The following is a 24,645-nucleotide window of genomic DNA, read 5'->3' on the forward strand; positions in this document are numbered from 1 at the left end:
ATAGTATTTTTTATTTGTGGACGATAAGTCTTATCTTATGAATCAAGTCATAACGGTGTTCAAAGTGAAGGACGTACGTAATCGACCTCTACGAACTAACTTTTGAATCTAATTTAGTATCGATAGAAAATAAAACTTCCGGCTAAATTTTTGTGATTATATGATGTTTAAATTGTAAATTCAGATTAACAGTGTCTTGTTAGCAATTAGTAAATTTTGGACACAGGAATACACAAATAATTTATAACATTATTTAAATTTCAATAAACCGTTGTTTCTTGGTTAATAAAGTATTATACAGTAAAACACAACTAAAATATTCGAAATCTTATCTATAATCAGTTCCAACAACTAATTCACGAAACTTTCTGTTAAACCTGCCATTAAAAACTTTACATAATGATTACTTTCCTCAGTTCTCAGCAAACCCGTTCTATGATTACCATATTATTGAAGTAGTACCACTCGATACAGTTAAGTGGAAATATTAGAATCCCGCATTCTAGGAAGTAATTAAAACGATATAAGACAGACCAGGAAGCTTGGGGAGTGTCAATTATCTGAATAGGAGAAAGTGAGAGATAAGTAAAGACGTTAGCATCTCGCAATTGGTGAATTGATATGTAGAATGATAATATGTTGATAATGATTGTTTCAATTTCGAATCGGCAAATAGACCAAATTATGGACATGGGTCCCCATCACCCATAGCCATTGGCACAGTAAGAAATATTAATTATCCCTTACAACACCAAGGCGCCAAGAACGTTGGGACCAATCTCTTAATGATAATGACAATGACTTCCTTTTTTTTCACGCTGTAAAAACGGCCTCACGAGAAGGGGGGGGAGGGTGGCTTATGTTCGGCTCACCGGCGCCTAGGGCACTGGAATACCCAATCCGTTTTTTCAGGAGGGCATTATGAGATCGCTTGCGCATGCTACCATTACGTTTCGACGGTTGGCTCACCGTTGTGAGCCTCCAAGTTAGGGGAGTTCCTAGTATGACAATGGCATCCAATTTCAAACACGACGGTCACTGTTAACGGACAGTAGCTACCATTTTCAATATAGAAGATATTATAGTACACCAATGTTTTGATACTTGGGTACTTATAATCACGATGGTTAATCCGAATAAAAATACTATTTAACTTGTATCTATATCAGTAGTAGTTGTTTTAAAATTGCTGACATTCCTGTTGTCAGACCTTCATACCACTGTGGTAAGAAAGCGGGAAAGTGCAGTGAAAAGCGACTCGTGGGCAGCGAAATGGAACGACCAATGTTAGGCAAGGTCGAGATCACATCACGTTTGCATCTGAAGATAGGATTTATTTGCTGGACTTGTAGATACTTAAATTATGTAAATTGTATTATGAAGATCTGATAATTGAAGTTGTACAGTCGTTTGTTGGATTTTAGTAATTGTATATGTTAATTTTTACGTTTAAATTATTTACTGTTATACTTGTTGGGTTTAGTTTATTATTCTTGTCAGCAGTTCATTTGTGAACATTTTTATTTAAATTTTATTTAAATAACTATATATTTAGTTAAAAAAAATTAAAATGAACAGATGTTATATATAAAATCTCTACAGATACTTTTCGTTACAAAAAAGTGTTAAAATTAGATTTAATTTTCATTGTAATCCTTATATTATACATGCAAATATGAGTTGCCTTCACGTCTTAATTACTCAACTGATCATTATTAAGTAGGTGTATACGTTATCAGGTGTACAGAGAATAGAGAATATTACATATACACAGAGTGTCTAACATTTGCCCGCCTTACACGTGGACGCAGCCGTGGATGGAAACAAGTATATACTTAAGATTCAATGTATAAATCGCAATTATGATTGTATTATCTATACTTTAAGGAAGGCATATTAGATACATATATAATTGTGTTTAACTAACACGACTGTATTTTTAAATGTTGAAAAAGAGAATCTACATTCCGAACCAGTGGTGGCTTTACTTTAAATAGTTTGTTAAATGACAAAAGTGCTTGTAAAAGCCTACTTGAATAAAGTATATTTTGATTTGATTTAATTTAATATATACTTATATTATAAATGCGAAAGTATATCTGTATGTATGTGTGTCTGTTTGTCTGTCTGTCTGTCTATCTGCTGCTTTTTAACAGCCTAACCAAATCCAAATTTAATGAAAATTGGAACGAAACAAGCTTAAGGCCCCAGAAAGACCACTTTTTATGCCTAACCCTTAAAACGTGTTTGAAACCGAGGGCGACAACCAGTCTTAAATAAATTTATTATTAGCCATCATGTTCCTTGTACTGCAATACAATTTTATTAGTACTAAAGCTTTTATCAACTGCATTTATATAATAAACTGTAATATAAATTTACATGTATCTTAAAATTTAATTATGTATAATTCATCTAATACTTCTTGGTCATATAACTTACAACCATCTTCATCTCTCCGTCGACATACTTTATTAATAACTCATCGCTGATTACTCATGCCTTAGTAGGCTAGTTGCTAAAATACCATTGATTTATTTCATTCAACTAAAATTTAGTCCTACATATTTTACCATGCCATAAATTAATTTATAATATTGTCAACACTGCACTATTGTACTGATCACGCTCCTTACTGGATTAATAAAACTTCCATACTCTTGAAAATCGCTTTTTATTGACATGAATAAAATATTTACATATGTAAATCATTTGTACAAAACGTCAGCGCGATTAAAAAGACTAGTAATGCCATCTATACAATTTTTTGAATATTAAACTAACTGACATAAATTACACTAAATATTTTATACGATATTATAAACTGACTCAAAGCTTAATCATAGTGGGCGTTTCAATTTCGCTTTTAATTTATGTAACCGATTACACATATTATGTTTAAAAGTAAGTCTTATTTTGTTTGCTTTTAAAAAACGAAAGTTGTTAGACGGGTTTTGCATTCAATGTGAAGGCATTACACGTCCATAACAGTCTTCACTACATAAAAACATGCTCTTGACTGTGTGTGGCTACCCTGGAATTCTGCCTTTTTGGGTCATAGCTTTAAACTTTCTAAAAAGATAGTTTTTGTGCTCGATTAATGTTGTACTGAAATAATATCGATATTATTTTATCCTGATTTCGATCGAATTATAATAATATAAAATAAATAGCATAATTTTACCTTCTAACCGCCCTCGTTTATCTAGTGGTTAGTTTATATGGCTGCTAGTCCTGAGATAATTGATTCAAGCCCAGTGCATATAAAATATATAAATAGTTTCTGTGAAGAAAAATGTAGTCGCTAGTTAAAAGTTAGAAGCGGGAACTATTATGCCTTACAAAATAAGTTTAGTATTGAGAATAACCGCCGTAACTTAAATCGGTCAAGAGTACATCGACATCAATTTCCGTTAATCATAAAACGTGTTGACGTTAACGTGTAAAAATATATTTAAATCCTTCAAAATTATCGTCTACTATTTAGAATTAGACACACGAACATTTCATATACGTGTTATAAACACACAACTATGTCGACACTACAGTATAAATAAAATATAATTACTTACATTATCTTGTTAAACGACTCATAAACGATCTCGTTACATAGAGAGTCAGCCTGCAAATTTCTGACTGCCTCACATCACTCCTTACCCTCTTAACTTTACTGCGGGTTGGTGGTTTCACACTTGAAGAAGTTTTATTTTCAAATTAACCACATACGAACTCTAATTCTTGCTCAGGTTCGAACCCGCTATCTTCGCATACCGTTAAGCATTCATACTTAGTATAGTTGTGTTCTGGTTTTAAAGGGTGAGTGAGCCAGTGTAATTAAAGGCACAACACCTTGGTTGATTCACAGCACTAGATTGATGGTGGATTTACTATGTAAGAAATGGTTAATGTTTTCTTGTGGAGGCAATGTCTATGGGCAGTGGTGACCATTTATCTTGTAGCCAATGTATATAACCCGTAGCCAGTCCAACCATATACTTTATATAAATAAAATACCTCATTACTTACTATTACTCGTATTAATTATTATTCGTAAGTTCAAATAAAAATGGCACGCGTTACACGAACATATATTAAACAATTTTCCTGATTCTTATCCAAGTGGAACCGAGTTAAGCAACTAGTAAAAAATGACGAATTTACATCAAAAGATTGAAGATAGTGAAGGGATACACTTCGCGTCGGTTGCGTAATAAATGTAATTGCATTTGAAAAAAATGCTTTTGTTCTGTGCGTCTTACTGTACTCATTTCCGGCGTTCAATCAAAATTATAATAGTTACAGATATTACATAATTACACTTTTGTCTAAGTACAGTGAGCAGCGAATTGTGATATGTATAATTATTGTTACTAAGTCACGGACTTGATTTTGCTAATGGATTATACTTTTTACTATTTATTACATAAAGCAAGTATTATAGTGTTTTATTATTTACAATTCGTATCGCATTGGTGGCGATGAAAAACATCTAAAGCAAACCGCCATGTGGCAGATGAAAGATCTTTAAATGTTTGCCCTGAGCATGGGATGAACTTCAACTGAGAAGGTTTATTATGAGCAAGAGAGTCTTAAGACGATAGAAGTCCTTTTTAGCGTGACTTAAATTGATAGGGCTTTGTGCAAACCCATCTGTGTAGGTACTACCCACTCATCAGGTATTCAACCGCCGAATAGCAGTACTTAGTATTGTTGTGTTCCGGTTTGGAGATAGAAGGTAGGGTGAGTCAGTGTAACTACAGGCACAAGACATTACATCTTAGTTCCCAAAGTACGTGGCGCATTGAGGATGTAGAGATTAGTTAATATTTCTTACAGCGCTATTGTCTATAGACGGTAGTGACTCCTAACCATCAGGCAACCGTCGGATAAATATATATAAATATTGAGGAAAAATTAACTAACAATATCTATAGCGCTATGTAATGGGTACCATTAGGCTAGCTAGTAAACTAATATTAGTTTTATGTTATAGTTAAGTCGAAATTATGGTGATTATACCATACATCGCAAGACATTTAGTGGAAGTTACCGCTTAGTGGAAGAGAAAATTGAAAAGAAACTAACATATGGCATACTGGTGTGCGCGAAACTTATGAAACCGGAATAAAGGTTTAATACGAAATGAAAATGAGCCGAGTCATGAAATGTCATACATTTTATGATGAAAGTATGTTTATAATTCGATTTGCGTTCGTCGCTGAAGGAAAATATCATCCAACAAATGCGGCCTGCATTGAATATTGATGTTCCTTACTATATTTTTGCAAGCCCGTCTGGGTAGGTACTACCATTATCACATATTCTATGGAGTCAATGCAACCACAATTACATAAAGTCTTAATTCCCAAGATAAATTTTTTTACAGCTCCAATGTCTATGTGCGATGGTGACTACTTACCATCAGGTGGACTAATCCACCCATCAAACAAACAATTTAAAAATCCACCAATTCACATAAAACAGGTTGCTAGAATAAGTTCCAAGCTCAGTAGTAGGTACTGCTTTACTTACAAAATGATTTATTATAAAAACGACGTACTCTTGACAAAACAAAACGTTTTCAAAGACGTTTTCTCTTGACTATGATGGAATGCGGAACATCGTATCCGATCACCAGCAATGTTCTCACAAACTTACGCCTTCGATTTTCCTTGTTTTTGCTGCGAGTCAACGACCGGGTAGCGATGCGAGCCCACGGGAATACTATCCTAATGAATTAAAAATTCTTTCGTTGCTAACCTAAACCGAGTACGAGATGAATTATAAACAAATTGAAATGTTAAATATATAACATGAATATTCAATGGTTTTTGTCGGAATTAGAAGCTGCAACCATCGGTTAAGATGCAGGCGTTCTAACCACTGGGCCACTAACGCATGTATATATATATACATCACTTGGCAGTTATGTGTGTAATATTCGAAGTGATTACAGAAAGTGCGTAACTCAGCCATAATTGTATAGTATTTGAATCTAGTATCCAGTGTTACCACAGATATTATTGTGTGGCCGCATGTCACGAATGAGGAGTGTCGTGCAGTAGGGTTGTTATGGGGGAATTTATAACATCACTCAGCTTGTAACGGTGGTTGAATTCTTCCTTACTTAATTAAAAATCAGTTATATTTACATACAACCGTTAAGTTAAGTTATTACTACGGAATTTGAAACTTTTGAGAGGTTGAAATTTCTTGCAAATTTATTTTAAACAAATTCAAAATACATTTTATTCAAGTAGATTTCTGCAAGCATTTAAATTTATTATTAAACTTTTCTTACTAATTGGTGTCGAGTGTGAAGTTTTTGCGAGATTTTTTTATAATACCATTTCCTTGAAGTATGTTTTGACTTCGTAGGAACTGTAACAAGGATGTTATAAAATATTGCCTAGTTATATCTTATATATACAAAAATGTTTCAACTTTGGTTAGAGAACTTGAATTTGAATAAACAGATGAGGTATACAAATATTCATTTGCATTAGTTAAAACATATACAATAGTATTTAACATATGAATCGAAACTATTAAAATAAATAATAAACTATTTAAACAAGTATATTAAAATTAAAGTCCCAATAAAGATTAATTGAATCTGTGGAGAACGTGAAGTACCAATCGAGTAATTAAATTAAATTCGCTCAAAGAACAGGAAACTGTCCGTTGGTGCACTAAATAGAAAGCAGATAAATCACTTCCTAAGATATTAATATAGATAACATATATGTAATTGAAAACTCATGTTATATTTATCTACAACGATCCATTTGTATACGACGAGTATCGAATTTTTGTAACTTTCTTTCGCCTCTTTTACTCTTCCGACTAAAAAGTGATAATACCATTCATTTTATTGCCGATTTCGTCTAGACTACTGAACTATGCAAAAAATATTTTATAGCACAAGTATATTTGAAAGTACAAGCGCACTGTCAGAGTCCAATGGGAGGGATATCCGATACAATTGGGATATGTTCAGGGAAAGCATTGATATGACGACATGTGTCATGCACACGAATGTGACGACAACTCCCAAACTCATAACAATTCATAATAATTTCTTGAAATTATAACGTAATAGCTTTTTATTGAAGTTTAAATATAAAATGTTTCAGTAATAGCCATCATCTGCAACTACATTCTACGCGGATGTAATAATATAAAATCATTTTTTGTTTAAAAATACTTTGTATTTATTGCGGGAAGGTGGGGGCATGTAATGGTGTCCTCGCTGTCTCTCCTTCAAAACCAGCGCAGCATTAGCATTAGCATTAGCAGCCCGTAAATGTCCCACTGCTGGGATAAAGGCCTCCTCTCCCTTTTTGAGGAGAAGGTTTGGAGCATATTCCACCACGCTGCTCCAATGCGGGTTGGCGGAATACACATGTGGCAGAATTTCGTTGAAATTAGACACATGCAGGTTTCCTCACGATGTTTTCCTTCACCGCCGAGCACGAGATGAATTATAAACACAAATTAAGCACATGAAATTTCAGTGGTGCCTGCCTGGGTTTGAACCCGAAATCATCGGTTAAGATGCACGCGTTCTAACCACTGGGCCATCTCGGCCCAGCGCAGGCTTTACACAAATTAGTGGCTGGTCTTCTTAAAAATAGAATTAAGCAATGTATTAAGTTGAATGTTGTGCACTATGAGGGTGGTATTTTCTTAAAGAAAATAAATGACTTAAAAAAAACGCACTTTGTACATTATTTTCTACACAAAATCCGGCAATTATTCAAACCTAGCTCTTTGATAAAGTATTTACTCTATTAATAGAGTAAATACTTTATCAAAGAGCTAGGTATTATTTTGAGTAACAAAATAAACTTTGTCTAATGATTGTTCAAATGCTGAATAAATTTCCATTGAATGTCTTACAAACTAGAAGAATAACATCAAAATGCATAAATATAAAAATACCTCTGTAGTATGTAGCAGAACTACGAAAGACAATCTAGATACACGACAATTATGTATTTAATAAGTCGGAAAAAAACCAACGACAAAGTAAATACCATTATTAAACCGTTCATTTCCCGGACATACTTCCAACAATACGAAACATACTCAACCAAAGAAATCACATAACGAACTGATAATGAGAAAAATACTTCTTAATATTGTATAGGCGCTAAGTAAGGCGGGTCCCACGACCGATATCAGAACAATTGCAATCAAATTTAACACCTCGCATAAGCTATTAGAGTTCAATTTCATTTGTCATATTATATTATAATACAAATAAATACGTTCAGCTTTTATAGATCTTATTACGTATACATTAGGCGCTAAATTGCATAACGAACGGCTAAAAATTCAGCAATAATACTCCAGTCTTCTCGGACTAATTAATTCGGTTGGCTTAGAAATTCATGGGAGCTATGGATTTGTTTTATTGAATGGGAATGAAGCAAAGTACAAAAATTGAGGTCATTATTATGTGTTTTCTTAACAAGCGATCCGGAGGATCCTGATGACCTCGGTTTAAGCTTAAACTGTTGATAATGGAACTTTTTGTAAAGTAATAACTAGGGTGGATTATCACAAAATCAAAACCGAGTATGGTAAAATCCAACATTAGTGGATCTACAGTAAATTTATATAAATGTGAATTGAAAAAGGTTACAATAGAGACGGTGAAATCAATGCCAATTTATTAATTATTTTTGTCAATCAATTATTTAACTCGTGTGGACTCAGCTTTACATCCGAATACTTAATTATGAAGAGATATTATAATAAAGTTATTAAGATTATATAACGATAGACTACACGGACAGACGCTGAACTAAATGACTGATAGTATTAAATTAATCTAGAATCACATGAAAACGAAGAATTAAATAAACTAGTCTAACATTAATTTTGACTTGAAAAATGCTGTTCAAAAAGCATATTAACACTTGAATCGTTTTAGTTCTAATACAATTTCACACCTATATATATATATATTTTTTTTTATTGTTATTAAAATTAAAACGAAAGCCTACGAAATTACAGTTTGTGTTATAATTCAGATGCAAATGATCTTCAAAAGAGTGAGAGCGGTGCCGCCTTTAAAATCGATTTAAAAATTTAACGTTCGTATACATTTCCTTCGAATTTTCTCTACCGTATATTTTAATATTTTTGCCGTTAAACTTTATGTAATATTTGTGTTTGGAGACTTTCACGTTTAAAATTAATTGACCACAATTTAAATTTTTGATTAATATATAATGAATAATCTAACTAGATATTTACATGTATAATATCGTTAGTTTTATTATTTTATCACACCGTTTATAATTGGAAACTTTTAAATGTTACATAAAGTATATTATGCGTTTAGGTTTACTTGTATAACGAAGTAACTGTCCTGAATATGCACATTCAAAGCAGTTACTGCGTTATACGTCCCAACTGGTGATGAACCGTTGGCCAAAGTGACTACCAGCATTAAGTTAATATAATTTTCCAAGAACCAGTTATAACATGTGTACAAAGTTAGTTCAAATTAACCTACTATGCTCACAGTGCTTACGACGCACGTCCCAGACATTACGAGATTGGATCTCTTCGCTCCACATAATGCAGATCTGTGTCGCTAGATGACTCGCTTGTAACAAGGGAGCTTGGGATTATTGTGAGTTTTCTCATCATCTTCAGTATGATAGAACTTTTTATCTAGCTGTTTTTCGCGGTTTTGTCCGAATCAACTTTAAATTATAAATATACTCGCTACCCTTACCGGTTGCACATGAGTACGTATATATATACGATTTATATAAAAATTATTGTTTTTTCCAACAAGAGAAGTTGAAATCCTCGGGTTTTCTACATATACAAACCTTCCTCTTCAATAATTCTGTTTATTAATATAAATCACATCAAAACCCATTGCTTAGTTTTAAATACCTGAGCGTACAGAAGTGGGAAGTGACTTTGTACTGTATTATGTAGAGATACACGATTGTTTCATATAGATTACAAGATTGTTTAATGCTTAGTACTTTGTTTTATATTCTATAAGATTCCTCAATAAATTAAAAACTCTCTTGCTTTGTAATAAATGTGAAATGGTCAATTTAAGGTTCAAGATCTTTAATCTCGCTAAGGTAGAGTAGGAGAGTAGGAGATTAAGAGTACAACTAAACATACAAAATATTTTATATTCACTATTTCACAAAAGCTCTCCCATTCAAAACATTCGTTTGCCCAGATTCCTTTAAAGATTTTATTGTTTTCAAATATTGTAGAGATATATACGTGTAAAAGACACATTAATTATAAATTGAACGCAATTAACGATAAAGGAGCCAGCATCTCGATATTGAAATGGTTGCAGGTATATTATCAGTAAATTGTTTCTTAATATAAATGCACTCTTTAACCTGATCCGCTCGAAGAGAGATCGGAACAAAAGCTTCATATACCTTATAACGCATGGAAGTGTCTCAATGCTAATTTTATAAATCCTAAACAACACAATAATTTTTATCGATCCAATATTTAACCCAAAGCCTTAAAGTCAAATAGTAAGATCTGATATTTACGGCTAGTTATTAACCATGGAGACGGTAAAATAATGTTAAAGATATATTTCTTTATATTCTTATCAAAACAAAAAAGGACCCAACTCATTTTTTTAATAAAAAAACAAAATCTAAAATATTATATCGTTCGATCATGAGTACTACCAGTGATAAGATATTTAATTTTTTTACATAGTAAGACTTTATATATTATTGCGTAAATAATACTTTAATTAAATTAAAGAAAAGAACATTGTATTCGCTTTGATTCAATTATCATGTCGGAATTCCGTGACACGTAATAATTAAAATAAAACTTTATCAACAAAACAAAGGATAGATGATCTCGAAACGAATCGTTCATTTTTCCACAAATAAGTTCCGCCAGAGAAAGTTGGAAAGTTGATCTTGTGAACCCCTGACCATAATTAACTGTTTTAATAGACTTGTAACATTAAGGACAGTCTGTACTCGGTCTGCAGTTATTTAAGAATGCTATTAAGTAAGTTTTAAACTAATTATCTTAATTATTATTACAAGTGAAACTTTGTGTTGCTTGGTTTAACATTTTTGTGGATAGGTTAAATCGGGATAAAGAGAGTCTATATAGTTTTTGTAGCTCCAATAGTTTTCTTATTACGACTCCACTCATACTGCGTGGAAGGATCTACGTGAGCCAACATGTATACTATGAAAAAATGTCATGATTTGATTTAATAAAAATATTTAAATTCGTGTTAGATATTATATAAGAATAATATTATATTATACTCACATATCGCCGTCTCAACAAGTGCGAATAGCACTAAAACAACTCTAGCGCACATTGTCATAGTACATTAGATTTCAACGCGCTCGCATCCACTTCACACAACACAACACTATAATCCATTGGGAAGTCTTCATTAAATGGTTCTACTGGTAATCTGCAAAAAAAGAGAAAAAAAAAATTATTTATCAGTTTAAATTTTACATTATAATGTACATATAATATAAATTTAATGATTGGATAAATTATACGAGTATATTTGATCATATGACCCTCTACAATCATTACAATATTTATAGATCCTAAATTAACCATAAGAGCACGTCAGTACTAAAACCGTAGTATAATAGATCAGTTATTCATTAATTATTCAATATTAATTGCGGAACGCTAGACAAGACTTTAAGATAAGGTGATGATTCAGATTTGATTGTCTTTCCAACTTTAGTCTTTCGATAAATACATTATTATAGTTGAATATTTCGACTATGAAGTATATTATGTATTTATAATATAATGCAACCCTTTATAGCCGCGATTTGACGTTTGTACACTCAATGATAATAATATTAATAAGACAATATTATGTTGTATGCTAGAGTCATTTATATAAAAAGCTCTACATACATAGCTTATTGCAAACATAGCATATAAAATTAAATATGAATTGTGATCATTACTAATTTCAAGGCGATTAACTTAAATGATCATTACATGATCTATATATTATCTAGATCGGTTTATCATTAAATAATATTAAATACTAAGATTAATTGAAAACGATAGAGAACATTTGGAGAAATCTTTAATTAAATTGCTTTGCAGAATTGTGTCAAATTGTGAAATAAGTTTATTTACAATTATTACTATAATTTCTTTAAATCCATTTCTACGATTTATGTTAATCTAGATGACTTACATTTGGTTAAAAATCTTTATATAAATTACTTGCATAATAAAATGAAATGGTGTTTATCATTTCAACTTAGAATATTATGTAATATATTTATATTTTATTCGTATTCAATATGAAAACGTAGCCACGTAAGCGGATCGAAATAATTAAGCACCCCAATGAACCGTGGCAGATAAACGTGTAACGGGAATCAAACCCGTTACACGCCGCCGCCTCCCTCGGGCAACTGCGTGTAATGATCCTTTGTAGCGCGCGAGTATTATAATTTTCTATAGCACATTTAAAGTCTGAATAAGAATGATTTTATGTTGCGAAGTTTTCTACTTCCTAGATTTGTTTGCCGAAGAAGAGAAATGTTGTTTCAAAGTAAACCAATTTTATTAGTCTAATTTGATAAGTCGGTTAAGTAATATACAGAAATTAGCAGAAATATTGTGGCGCTTATTTCTTTTAATAATGTAATATTTACACTATCTCGTGTACACTAGTTAAAGAACATAGACTGCAGACTAACCTAGTATCTAACGGCAGGTTACCTATCTAGGATAGTCTTAAGTAAGAGATCAAAAACGTTTACCGACGGACAAGTTAATTATCGATTAACGAATTCTTTCATGGAATGTACCATATTTTGAAAGGACGTAATTATTTAATGTTTACATGATCAAAGTTAGACAACATGACAAATTGCTAATGATTTGTGATTAATGTAACGTTTCAGTCTTAATAGCGAATTATGTTATAACGTACGTAAAAAATCAATAGTTGTACGATTATCAAATTTAAGGCAAGTTTTTATTTTAGAAATGCTTATTAAATCATACATTATTTAAGGAGACTCCTGAAGTACTACTCCATGAAGTATAATGTCGGATTATAGATTATATCGAAAGAAAAAGTCTCGAGAAAAAAATGTCAACGTAATACAACTTTATTTCAAATTATGTACTTGAATCAAAAATCAAAATCTAAATATATACTTTATTCATGTAGGCTTTCAGAAGCACCTTTGAATCGTCATTTAATAAACTATTTAAAGTAAAGCTACCACCGGTTCGGAATGTAGATTCTACCGAGAAGAACCGGCAAGAAACTCAGTAGTTACTCTTTTTCAATATCTAATAATACAGTCATGCTAGATAAATACAATTATATATGTATGTTATGTCTCCTGCCTGGAAGTCAACAAGCATTAACTCTACACTTTTTTATCATCAATATAATCTTGTATCGAATAATATGCCTTCTTTACCAATGAATAAAATTGATCTTACTACAAACATTTGTTAACTTTGTAAATTTGCAAAAGGAAGTCTAGAAAATTAACAAGCAACCGTTGGATGGACTACCTTCTCACGTATATACTGCGAGAAGTACAAATAACTCCTTACAACGTCAATGCACCATCAACCATGGGATCTAAGCACATCCGAGTTATGTATATACACTGTCTCTCCCCAACGCAAAACAGAACAGATACAGAGTAACTTTTCTATTTATCTATATTGGTCATCGGAATAAGTTATATGTTCCTCACTAAGCTGTTCAAAGCCAAAACTTGCAAGTGTATTTACAGCTATGATAAATTCGAAATATTATTGGATAAAAATATGAAATTCAATGTCACGACAAAAGTTCAAATTAGAAGCGGCGCAGTTAAACAATAGTTTGATTATACAAAATGTTGCGTCGTCTGGTTTAGTTTTATTATAAAATGCGTCTCAATATTTATAAGTACAAATGTATAATATTATTTTTTAGAATAATATGTAATGTGAAGATACGTCGGTTGCAGTTTGCAGTCAAAGCGCTTTCTAATATCGAATACATTATCGATAACGGAACGGTTCATTGATCTGCGTTACAACTAGTAACTTCCCGCAGATTCGCACGCTATTATATGTTAACATAATATGCGTACATAAATAAATGTGATATCATTCGTACGTTGCTTCTTGGTAAACTTAGAACTTGTATTGAAAAATTAAAAGGCTATTTCTATACAAGATTATATACATTATATGGACCGAATTAGTCCAGTAGTTAGAACGCGTGAATCTCATCTGTCAACTGTTGAAGTCCCACATTTTTTTTTGTTTATAATTCTATATATATGTGTCGCCAAACATAATTAGAACGTAGTGGAAAAAATATTCTCCTCAAATAGAGAAAAGATATTAGCCCTATAGTGATACAAAAGCTTGGATTTAATAATTAATAAGATATACAAATTTAAATAAAAAAATATTTTAAATACAGGCAAAACAATAATCACATTTATTGTAATAATTATTATTGTATATACTAATGTATAATCTTCTTTCTTTACCACGGCTCTAATACTCTCTCACTAATTTAAACATTCATAATTTTTGTAATATAATAAAGGAGCGTAAAATAAGACAAGATATGAAGTTGTCTATTTTAAGCGGCAACTTAATTGACAGCTTAGCGAGCAACCTCATAATGTAGTTTTCAAGTGAACCTGTAGGCACATCATGAAAATCTCTCTCATAGTTTTTTTTCATAACACGTTAAAACAAGTATTTATTATTTTTGTTTATATTTTATTCGTTCACACATTCTTCATCTGAATGAGTTTAAAATTTTTTGAGTCGTTAAAGATACTCGCGTTAAGGTTTTTGTTTCGATTACATTTTAATACTAATGGATATATAAGTACGAATTTAAAATTATTTTTTCCTTATACTAAAATAATTTTAAGATTTCATAACATTTATTAAATTCATCGAAAATACAGGGACGCTTCAAGTAATATAGACTTCTGACATCGTCAAAGCGCCCCCGATCATGGGAACTAAAATGTTATGTTTCTCTGTAACTGCACTCACTCAATTACACTTGATACCAGAATACATCATTACAGAGCTTTACTATTTGATAATCTATCCGGAACACATCGAGCATTACACGACAAAACGTTAAACTGGAAAAATTAATAATAATAATATCATCTTCGTAGTAATATTTTCGTACACAGTCTTCCTTATAATACGATGTAGAGTGAAATAATTCTTATTTATTTACTAATTGTATCGCTTGTTACGAAGTGTGTTACGATTATAATTATTGAATAATTCGAAGCGGAAAAGATTGTCCAATTTGCAAGTCAGACTTACATTGCGATATTTCTAAATATACTGTTATAAATATGTATACGTATTGTGTTAATAAATACTAGAAAATACGGTAACAGGTTACATTTTCATTAATGATATAATAATTAATGATCGATTTGATTCTCGGACTATTTATAGTGTGTGCTTATATAAAAAATGTGCTGATGTTATTTTTATTTTATATTTGCAATTTAATATGCTTTGAAAGTTAGTACGAATTTATTATAGAGTTTTATAAAATTGATTATTTTTTACGCAAGAACAAAATGTAGAGACAGTAAAAAGGTAAGAAGGTGGACTAACAAATGGGCCATATGATAGTAAGTGGTCATCAGTATAAGCTTTGGTACTGGATATATTAATCAATCCTCATATCACCAATGCGTCAACAATGTTGAGAACTAAGTTGTTGTGTCACTCTCACCCTTTAAACCAGAACAAGATTTAGAATATATGATTAGTGGGTCACCCAGATGGACTTTACGGGTTTAAATCTCTCTAACATATTACCTAGTAATGAAAGAATACCCAGACAGAGAACATTTCTTGGACACAATTTTATGCTCTACATTTATTTTTAAAACATTAACTTATGGGCTTATTTGAAAAAAAAAACTTTACTTAAATCTTTAACTGCTGGAAATTGTTCTTTACTTGTCCACATTTGCCTTGTTTCAATAAATATTTATGATATCCTGGATATTGACTTTCATTTGTCAAGAAAGTAAATATTATTTACTTTTGTATGTTATAATAATATATTCTATAGGATACAAGCTTATGTTTTATTAAAATTAATCTACTTACTTGGTAATATATTACATATATTCAGATTCAAGTTAAACGGTTTTTACAACTATAATCATTATTTCTGAATCGATATTATGTCAATGATTAATAGAAATGTTTTAGTAGTCTAGACAAGATTTTATAACAGTTTTGTTATACATAATTTATACAGAGACAATTAAAAATTACATTAATTATTCATTAGTCGTTGACTCGTGTTAATATATAGCTTGATAAATAATCAATTATTATATAAATATATTTACGAGTTTAACACATAATAATAAAATAAATATAAAAACTTACATATGTACATATTTTTGTTATCAATTGTATATAATATTAAAAATACACTACGTCACATTTTCAAAATAATAAAATTTGTTACGGTATGCTAGAATTAAAAAGTATTAAATTCTGATTAATGAGCCATCTTAACCGATGGGCCGAGATGGCCCAGTGGTTAGAACGCGTGCATCTTAACCGATGATTTCGGGTTCAAACCCAGGCAGGCACCACTGAATTTTCATGTGCTTAATTTGTGTTTATATTTCATCTCATGCTCGGTGGTGAAGGAAAACATCGTGAGGAAACCTGCATGTGTCTAATTTCAACGAAATTATGCCACATGTGTATTCCGCCAACCAGCATTGGAGCAGCGTGGTGGAATATGCTCCAAACCTTCTCCTCACAGGGAGAGGAGGCCTTTAGTCCTGCAGTGGGAAATTTACAGGCTGCTTATGCTATGCTATGCTAAAACCTGATTCGATTTCCAAACAGCGTAGAAGGTTAAAATACAAAAATATAAAGGCATGTATTGCGATTTTGTATCGATTGTTTGAGACTTCGGTTTGTGCCGGTAGGTGTCACACACCCATCAGATATTCTACCGCTAATTTTTGTGTTACGGTTTGAAAGGTGAGCGAGTTAGTGTAACTGCAAGCAAAAGGGACATAACATCATAGCTCCCAGAGTTGGTGGCGCATTGATTTGATGTAAGAAATGTTTAATATTTCTTAAAGCACTAATGTCTATGAGCAGTGGTGATCACTTACCATCAGGTGGCCCATCGCCTGCTCACGGCTTACTTAACATCATATATTCTAATTTTATTTAAAAAATAAAATACAAACGATAAACGAAAAACAAGTATAATATTATAATATTTATGTATGCGTTAATACTATGTAATACCGTTACTATTTAAAAAAAAGTGATAAACCTAGATTTTTAACGCGAGCTAAGTCCTTATTATATGTAACTGGTTTTGAACCGTATTTAATATAGGTTAATGATTATATATAAATCTTTTTAATATGTAAATATTGTATGTACGACCACTTAAAAGTTATCCTTGTATCTCGGTTTGTTTCGTTAAATATACGAATATATCCTAGAATATCTAGACAAATAACTAGACACATTGTCATAGTTGAGAGTTTTGCGCATCGAAAAATTGTGGCCAACAGATAGATAATAGAACAGTCTAGATATAAAAATAATTAAAAGACAAGAAAATAAGAAAAACAACAAGCGAAGCCATCGACAAACGTTGTTTGTCATATCTTATATATTTAAATCGATTCGCGCTGAATCTAACAGTATATTGGTTTGGTTATTTCCATTAAGCATCAGAAAAAAATACTCCTCATTTATAGATAAACTAACTGCCCTGCGTGACTTCGTCCGGTCCAATCTAAGCCATACAAGAACTCACTCAAATTCACACAAAAAAATCATTGAAATTGATCCATTCGTTTAGGAGAAGTTAACTAAAGTATATATACACGTACAGAAGGTTAAAAAATGTATAGAACGATGTTAAATATTTATATATTTTGCATATTTTACATTAATTTACGGCCTTACCTTTAACTAGGGAATAATTAGTTAGCGCTGTCTTCTTCTGTCATATTAAATTAATCGTGTTAGAAAGAGAAACAAACGTGCTAAACATCCGCTATACATTTTTTTATAAGAAAGGCAGTAAATATTTATATGAATTTTTTATCGTTTTTATAATGTATTATTCAAGTATACGGATGGCTAGTCGTGTTATATGAAAGTATATTTTATTAAAACAATATATCGCGTTTACAATTGTAAAAGAAAGTTAATAAAAGTAATTCTTTATACAGCTCTAATTGTCTCATAAAATTATATTGAAAATATATTTAAATTATAGAATAGAAAATTAATATTTAACGACAATCAAGTTTAACAGCGAAGCTTAACTTTCATATTATATTGATAGTTTATATATACATGTACTGTACTATACAGTATTCTGTTTTAAATATAATATATAGTAGCTACCCGGCTTAAGGCAATATTAGGAAAAACATACAACGTTCGTTTCAACATAATCATTTTTTTTATGTAAGGCCTCTTTGTAGGCTTGTCGCCTTAAAATAGAGGACAACGATACAAAAAAAAGTTCTCATTGCAATACTAATTCTTTCATCTTGATATTCTTTCTATACCAGATATTGAAGATCTAAAAACGATCATACAATAATACAAATACTTGATCATGTAAAATTAATGGTCAATAGAAATAAATGGTAATTCAAGTATTCTTAAATTTTGATACTGAACTTATTATAATATTATATCAGTCATTATATTACATGATCAAGAATTACTTAAGAATACTAAGAATACTTCTTAAGATTTCGAATTTGTATGATCATTTTTAAGATTAAAAAAGAATAGTGAGAAAATTACAGTTAAGACAAGAAATAAATATGGGAAAATGGTTGGATGGTAAATATTGAATGCCTGACTGTTGACTTGATTCGGATCCTCTTCTTCGATTAGAAGATCTTCTAATTGTTGTAAACTTGGAAAAATTCACGCAGTCATCTGTCTCTATTAGATAAGGTAGAGACGCAATTTGTGTGTCCAAATATGTAGTTGAACAAAATAAACCACTAGTATCATTTAATTAATCGGTATAATATTGATGAAAGGAAATAATTAAAACAATAATTTTAGGTATAATTAAAAAAAAATGTCATTCAAGATTTTCATTTTGGACTTTAAAAATTTTACAACATATTTAAATACTGATACTTGATAATGACGGTATACAAATATTTGTAACGTACTTTAACAACAATAAGCAAGGGTAAGCCCTGCTTTTGTAGTTATCAGTGGATCACAGATTTTTTTCTCCAAATTAAGCAAAATATTCATTGAGTAATAATATTTTGAAGATTGGAGAAAATTTGAAACTATCGAAGCCCAGTATTTTTTTTTTTTTGTTATATTGCTAAATTATAAAACTACTTAAATCATAGCTCTACTTATCAAAATTAATAATTTTAAAACTTACCAAATATAAAAAAATCCACACACAAACACTGAGCACGCTTCACAAAATTTGACATCAAGTTTCTTCCAAGAAAGCGTCAAATTCGCTACATACATAGAGCGCGTGGCGTGCGCACCTCTGCGGGTCCCGGTGCGACTGCGCGTGCGCCGACAGTGTCCGTTGCATCTGCTTACGTATCAGATATGGTGGTAATTTCTTATTGCGAACTTCTGTAAAACAAAAAAATCAAAATAACATAAATACTCATTTTTATTTTATTTGAAAGCGGAAATATGTTTATTAAAAATTAAAATATACTATATTCATATATATTTTTGGGGATATCTTCCGTACCAAACACATCACGTGTATTTGTAACTATTGTATATTGCACTAGGGAAAAAAACAAAACAACACAAATAATAAATAAATACAATACAATCTTTATCACAAACATTAAAGTATTAAAATAAAAACCTCTTTTAAACTTGCTTGAATGACTAGCGTGGTGCTGTATATTTCCGTTTATGGCCAATATTATTTAATAATTAATTATTTATGAATATAAATTAGAATATTTATTACATATTAACATTAAAGAAAATACACAGAATTTGAATATATCAGTGTTAGGTAAAAGTTGCCTCTTTAGAAGGTTTGGAATTAGGCTTTCCATTCTCTTTGTCTAAAAGTGCAATCACCACTTACTGGTAACAACTTCAATTAAAATATTATACGATTAATGACTGAAAGGTTAATACTTCATCTTCTACAATAAATGGCTCACAGGCACTAAAACAATAATTTTTGGCACATTAAATGAATTTACAATATTCAACACTAAACGTATTTCCGAATGTGCTATTATTTTTTGTAATTTTACAAATAACCTTTCGCGATCGTGTGAAAGTTCTGACTCGTGGTCACGACCGACACAACCCGCTTACGCTCTGGTTCGCATCACGACATGTGTTTTGGTAAAATTTCTATAGAAACGATTTGAGTAATCTTCAACATTCGTTATGCTAATCTTGATTTGTATTTAGAATTCTACGTCGACTTTGTTTTCATTATAAAAAGGCCGATTGAAATTTAACATTGTGCAATTTTTCATTCAGTTTATTAAGAAAAATAAAAAGTTACACCAAAAATTTATTTGCATGTGAAATTACGCTAAAATGTTATAATATACATTTTTCACCTACGTATATATTAATGTACACAAACATACAACATTATTTTACTACCAATGATTTGTTCACCGGTTCCTCTCGGTAAAATGTACATTCCGAAACAACGGTAGCTTTATATTTATTTCACGGAAATTCAAAAGCGCTTTAGTCTTAAATAATTAGAATTTAGATTTTTCCAACATCATTTCAAATATTTATACTTACGACCTAGTTAAGTTCATTTTGACAAAAAAAATAGGTGACAATTTATATATGTATAACCCTTGATTTTGGTTGAAGCACGCATAAACATATTACGTACAATTTTTTTGTTATAATTTTTTCAATTATTTCATATTGGTTGGCAGACTGGTATATGAGCCAACTCGTAGTAAGTAGGCACTACCACCCATAGACACTGACACTGCAGAAAATATTCCCTTATATCGTCAATTCTTCACCAAGCTTGGACTCTCGACGTTACTTCCCTTATTCTTGTAGTTTCATTAGTTCATTCAAATTTCAAACCGGAACACAATAATGAAATTTTGCTGATTTGAGGCAGAACATGTGATGAATCGAATACCAAGTCAGACGGGCTGACAAACTGACCTACAAACTTTATCATCATTATATAAATTAGAAATTTAATCCAATTATTATTAATAAAATATCGGTCGACGGAATTACTAATGACTCTAGCGACGCCACTTCATTGGACGGAAGTAATTCTCTGTCACGTAATACAGTTCCTCGTCTTCCTTCCTACTATATATAAAAAAAAAACAATTATACTAATAAATTATTTATCACCACATAGTAAAGCATAAATTAACTAAAATCTTCATAATATTATGATGTAATTTCTATCGTATTGAATAATATAAACATAGTAAAAGGTCATCTGATCCTACTGTTTCACTTTTAACTCGTCAAACGGGTTTCAGTTTTCTAGTATCGTATTGAATCAAATGTCAATGATATTAGTTAAGCTATTTTATAATAGGAAAAGTGTTGATTATGACGTGTTTATGCGCTTATAAAAAAATTAGTAGCACATTGTGTTTGTAACCATAAATATACTTCCTCATCATTTTGAAGGGACTCTAACATAATTAGGTAAGAGAGTCCCTTTTTATCTATTAGCTTCCTTCTCGTGTATATACAATGATTGTAACCGTTCTTTCAGAAATATCTATATTGTGAATATACATAATATTGTTGTGAACATATTTTGAAGTAACTGTACGTGTACTAACTTTATTAAAATCACCCCGAAAGGAGTCTCGAACTCTAAGATTATAGAGCGGACAGTTCTTTTTTGCAATACTGCAAAAAAGATAGACCTTTAGCATACCCCAAAGAGAAATTCCATAAGACATAACACTATGAAGAATCCAAAGTATACTAATCGGTCAGTACCAACATCGGTTAGTTGAAAAGGTTCACGTCTTCTACCTACTGGGTGACTCGACTATTTGCTACTTACACATAAATTAAGTAAAATGCCTTTATTGAAAGATGACTTTTACTTTGTAAGTTGATAAAAAAATAAAGTTTTTGGGTATTGGCATTGATATAACCAAATACGTATTCTCTTTCACACACAGCCAAGTCCAAGTATATTAAATGTAACATGTACTTCGTATATTAAATATTCACCTTATATAACATATTGAATCCAACGTCAATTCAAAGGTTTCGTTTTATAAAATACCAACTAACGAGTGACTTGTAAAAAAAAGCTTAATTAAAAAAAATGATTCGTTCTAGAAATAACAATGGTTATGTAAATAATAAAATCTGCTAAAAGAGAGATTTTACAACAATTAAAATCTATTACGGACATTTTTTAAAACTTATTTTGAATTGATTATTATCACAATGTATTTATGCATAATTATGACAAACGAGTTAATTAAATTTGTACAAATCATAATTTTAAGTTCATAAACATTATAATCGTGTTGAATTGTTTTTTTAAATTGTAGCAAGAATGCATTGCCATTTTACAGATATTAAAATGTTGGTCAGCTTCTGCGCTTGTAAGTGAAATGTTTCATAACTACACAGGTATATTTACTTTTGTTAACTTGACGTATTGGGCACAACGAAAATAATCATTTCTTAATTACATCAATTTGTTATAAGTGTTATCATTGAATAGATAGAGATTTATCAATGAAAAAAAAAAAATTCATTACAATGTAAAATGTAAAAAAATAATAATATATTTATTAGTAATTTTTAATCTGTATGTGACGTGTTTTTGATTAGGACTATCGGTTGAACTTAAATAATCTTCTATATAATACATCTCTCTGTCATCTATATCGAGAACTATGGAAGTTGTGGATAATTTTATCCTCTACAATATTATTAATGTATACAAGCGTAAACAGGAAACGAGATATTTGTAATCGATGGATTTTAATGGCCCTTGAACTTAGTTAAGGGCAGTCGGATACTCTACCATAATATGTAGGTTAACGAGTTAGAGAATGTGAAAATAAAAGTCTATACGAGATTATAGCCGGGTATCGCAAATTCTGAGGTGAAACTACAAAGATGATGAAGATTTTGTATGTCATATAATATATATCCAGACAAATGAGAACCTCCTACTTTGTTCAAGGAGGTTTTAATGTGTGTAAAATAAATAACGAGATTAAAAGTAAGGCCACCAGCAAATGTCGAATATTACTTTCTGACAGTCTAGTTCTACGTCGAGTTTTATTTGTCCTTTCAGAATAGATCTAACAGTCCATTTCAAAACACTTCAAATTGTCCTATTATTTACGTTGAGCAAGAATAAATTATACAAGCAATAACATATTAACGATCAAATTATCGCTTGATATATTTATCGCTAAATACATTTAGTAGGTAGTTAAATGATGTCCATGCAATGTTAGCGTAAAATAAATTATAGTGCTGTTGTAGCTCAGTGGATAGAATATGCGAAGGTATCGGGTTCAAATACGATCGAGAAAAACATCATGGGAATTCCTGCTAATATAAAATGATAGTATGTTTTATATGTCTTTCCAATCTATACATCTATAGATATAACAAAATTGGAGTGTCTATTATACACTGTACATATACCAAAATAGCATTTTTTTTTTAATTTTGTCTGTTTGTTTGTTTCGGCTAATCTCTGGAACGGCTGGACCGATTTTGACGAGCCATTGAGAAGTCGCGGGCACAGCTAATCAATAGTAAGTTTGAAAATAACCTCAAAATCACCTTAACTCTTTACCAAAAATGTCGGATAGGTTTATAAATAACGAAAAAACCGAATCATCATTTCAGTTTATTACATAGTTTTGACCAATGTTGGTGATTCATGCGTTTGTAATAAGTGTAGCGTAACCCCGATATTTATGTAAGTACGCGACGTAATATACTCACTGCAAAACGTACACGATTCAAACAACGTTAAGCAAATGAGAAAATGCTAAGAATGTTATAATTAGTTAAATTTAAGCATTTTGTGTTAAATAACTCTGAATATTTATGCTTAAATATCTTAAATGGTTTTTAAAAGTGAATATATTATATATCATTTTCAATAGATTTACTTTACATTATATAAAACTAAATATTATTTTATAAACATAGTCTATATTTTCTATCTATATATTTACATACATTACATATTATAATAATAATTATGGATTAAGTTCAATGAAGCTCGTCATATTTTTACTAGAAAAATTCGCCTCCTTAAAGAAACACCGGAAATAACCGGTTATTAAAATAACATTGTAAAAAAAACAACTGCAATAACATTCATTGCTTCATATTAATCTCTATTCAAAGTAATCATCGAACTGACTCAGTAATGGATGCTTCATTAATTCACAATACAATTTCACACACTAATGTGAACGTCTTTATACAATGATGTTATCTTTAAGCGGCATTTGCATAGTTCCGGTTTTTGGCGATTCCGTTCTCACTTTCGCAGGCCGGGTCACAGGTTATGTCAGCTTACGCAAG

At 30.8% G+C, this 24,645-nt stretch overlaps 1 protein-coding gene across 1 annotated transcript in view; it reads right to left on the minus strand.

Moving 5' to 3' along the window:
- LOC125067348 (cadherin-89D) overlaps nucleotides 1-19,623 on the minus strand; it is a 44,342-nt gene extending 24,719 nt beyond the window's left edge. The window contains exons 1-2 of the mRNA XM_047675896.1: nucleotides 19,490-19,623; nucleotides 11,314-11,464 (exon numbers count right to left, since the gene is read on the minus strand). Of these exons, the coding sequence (XP_047531852.1) occupies nucleotides 11,314-11,371 (58 nt within the window). The 5' untranslated portion in view covers nucleotides 11,372-11,464; nucleotides 19,490-19,623. The remainder of the gene's footprint in view (nucleotides 1-11,313; nucleotides 11,465-19,489) is intronic.
- Between the last annotated feature and the right edge of the window lie 5,022 nt (nucleotides 19,624-24,645).

This window comes from Vanessa atalanta, chromosome 11 (assembly GCF_905147765.1).
Source record: "Vanessa atalanta chromosome 11, ilVanAtal1.2, whole genome shotgun sequence".
NCBI classification, from domain to species: domain Eukaryota; kingdom Metazoa; phylum Arthropoda; class Insecta; order Lepidoptera; family Nymphalidae; genus Vanessa; species Vanessa atalanta.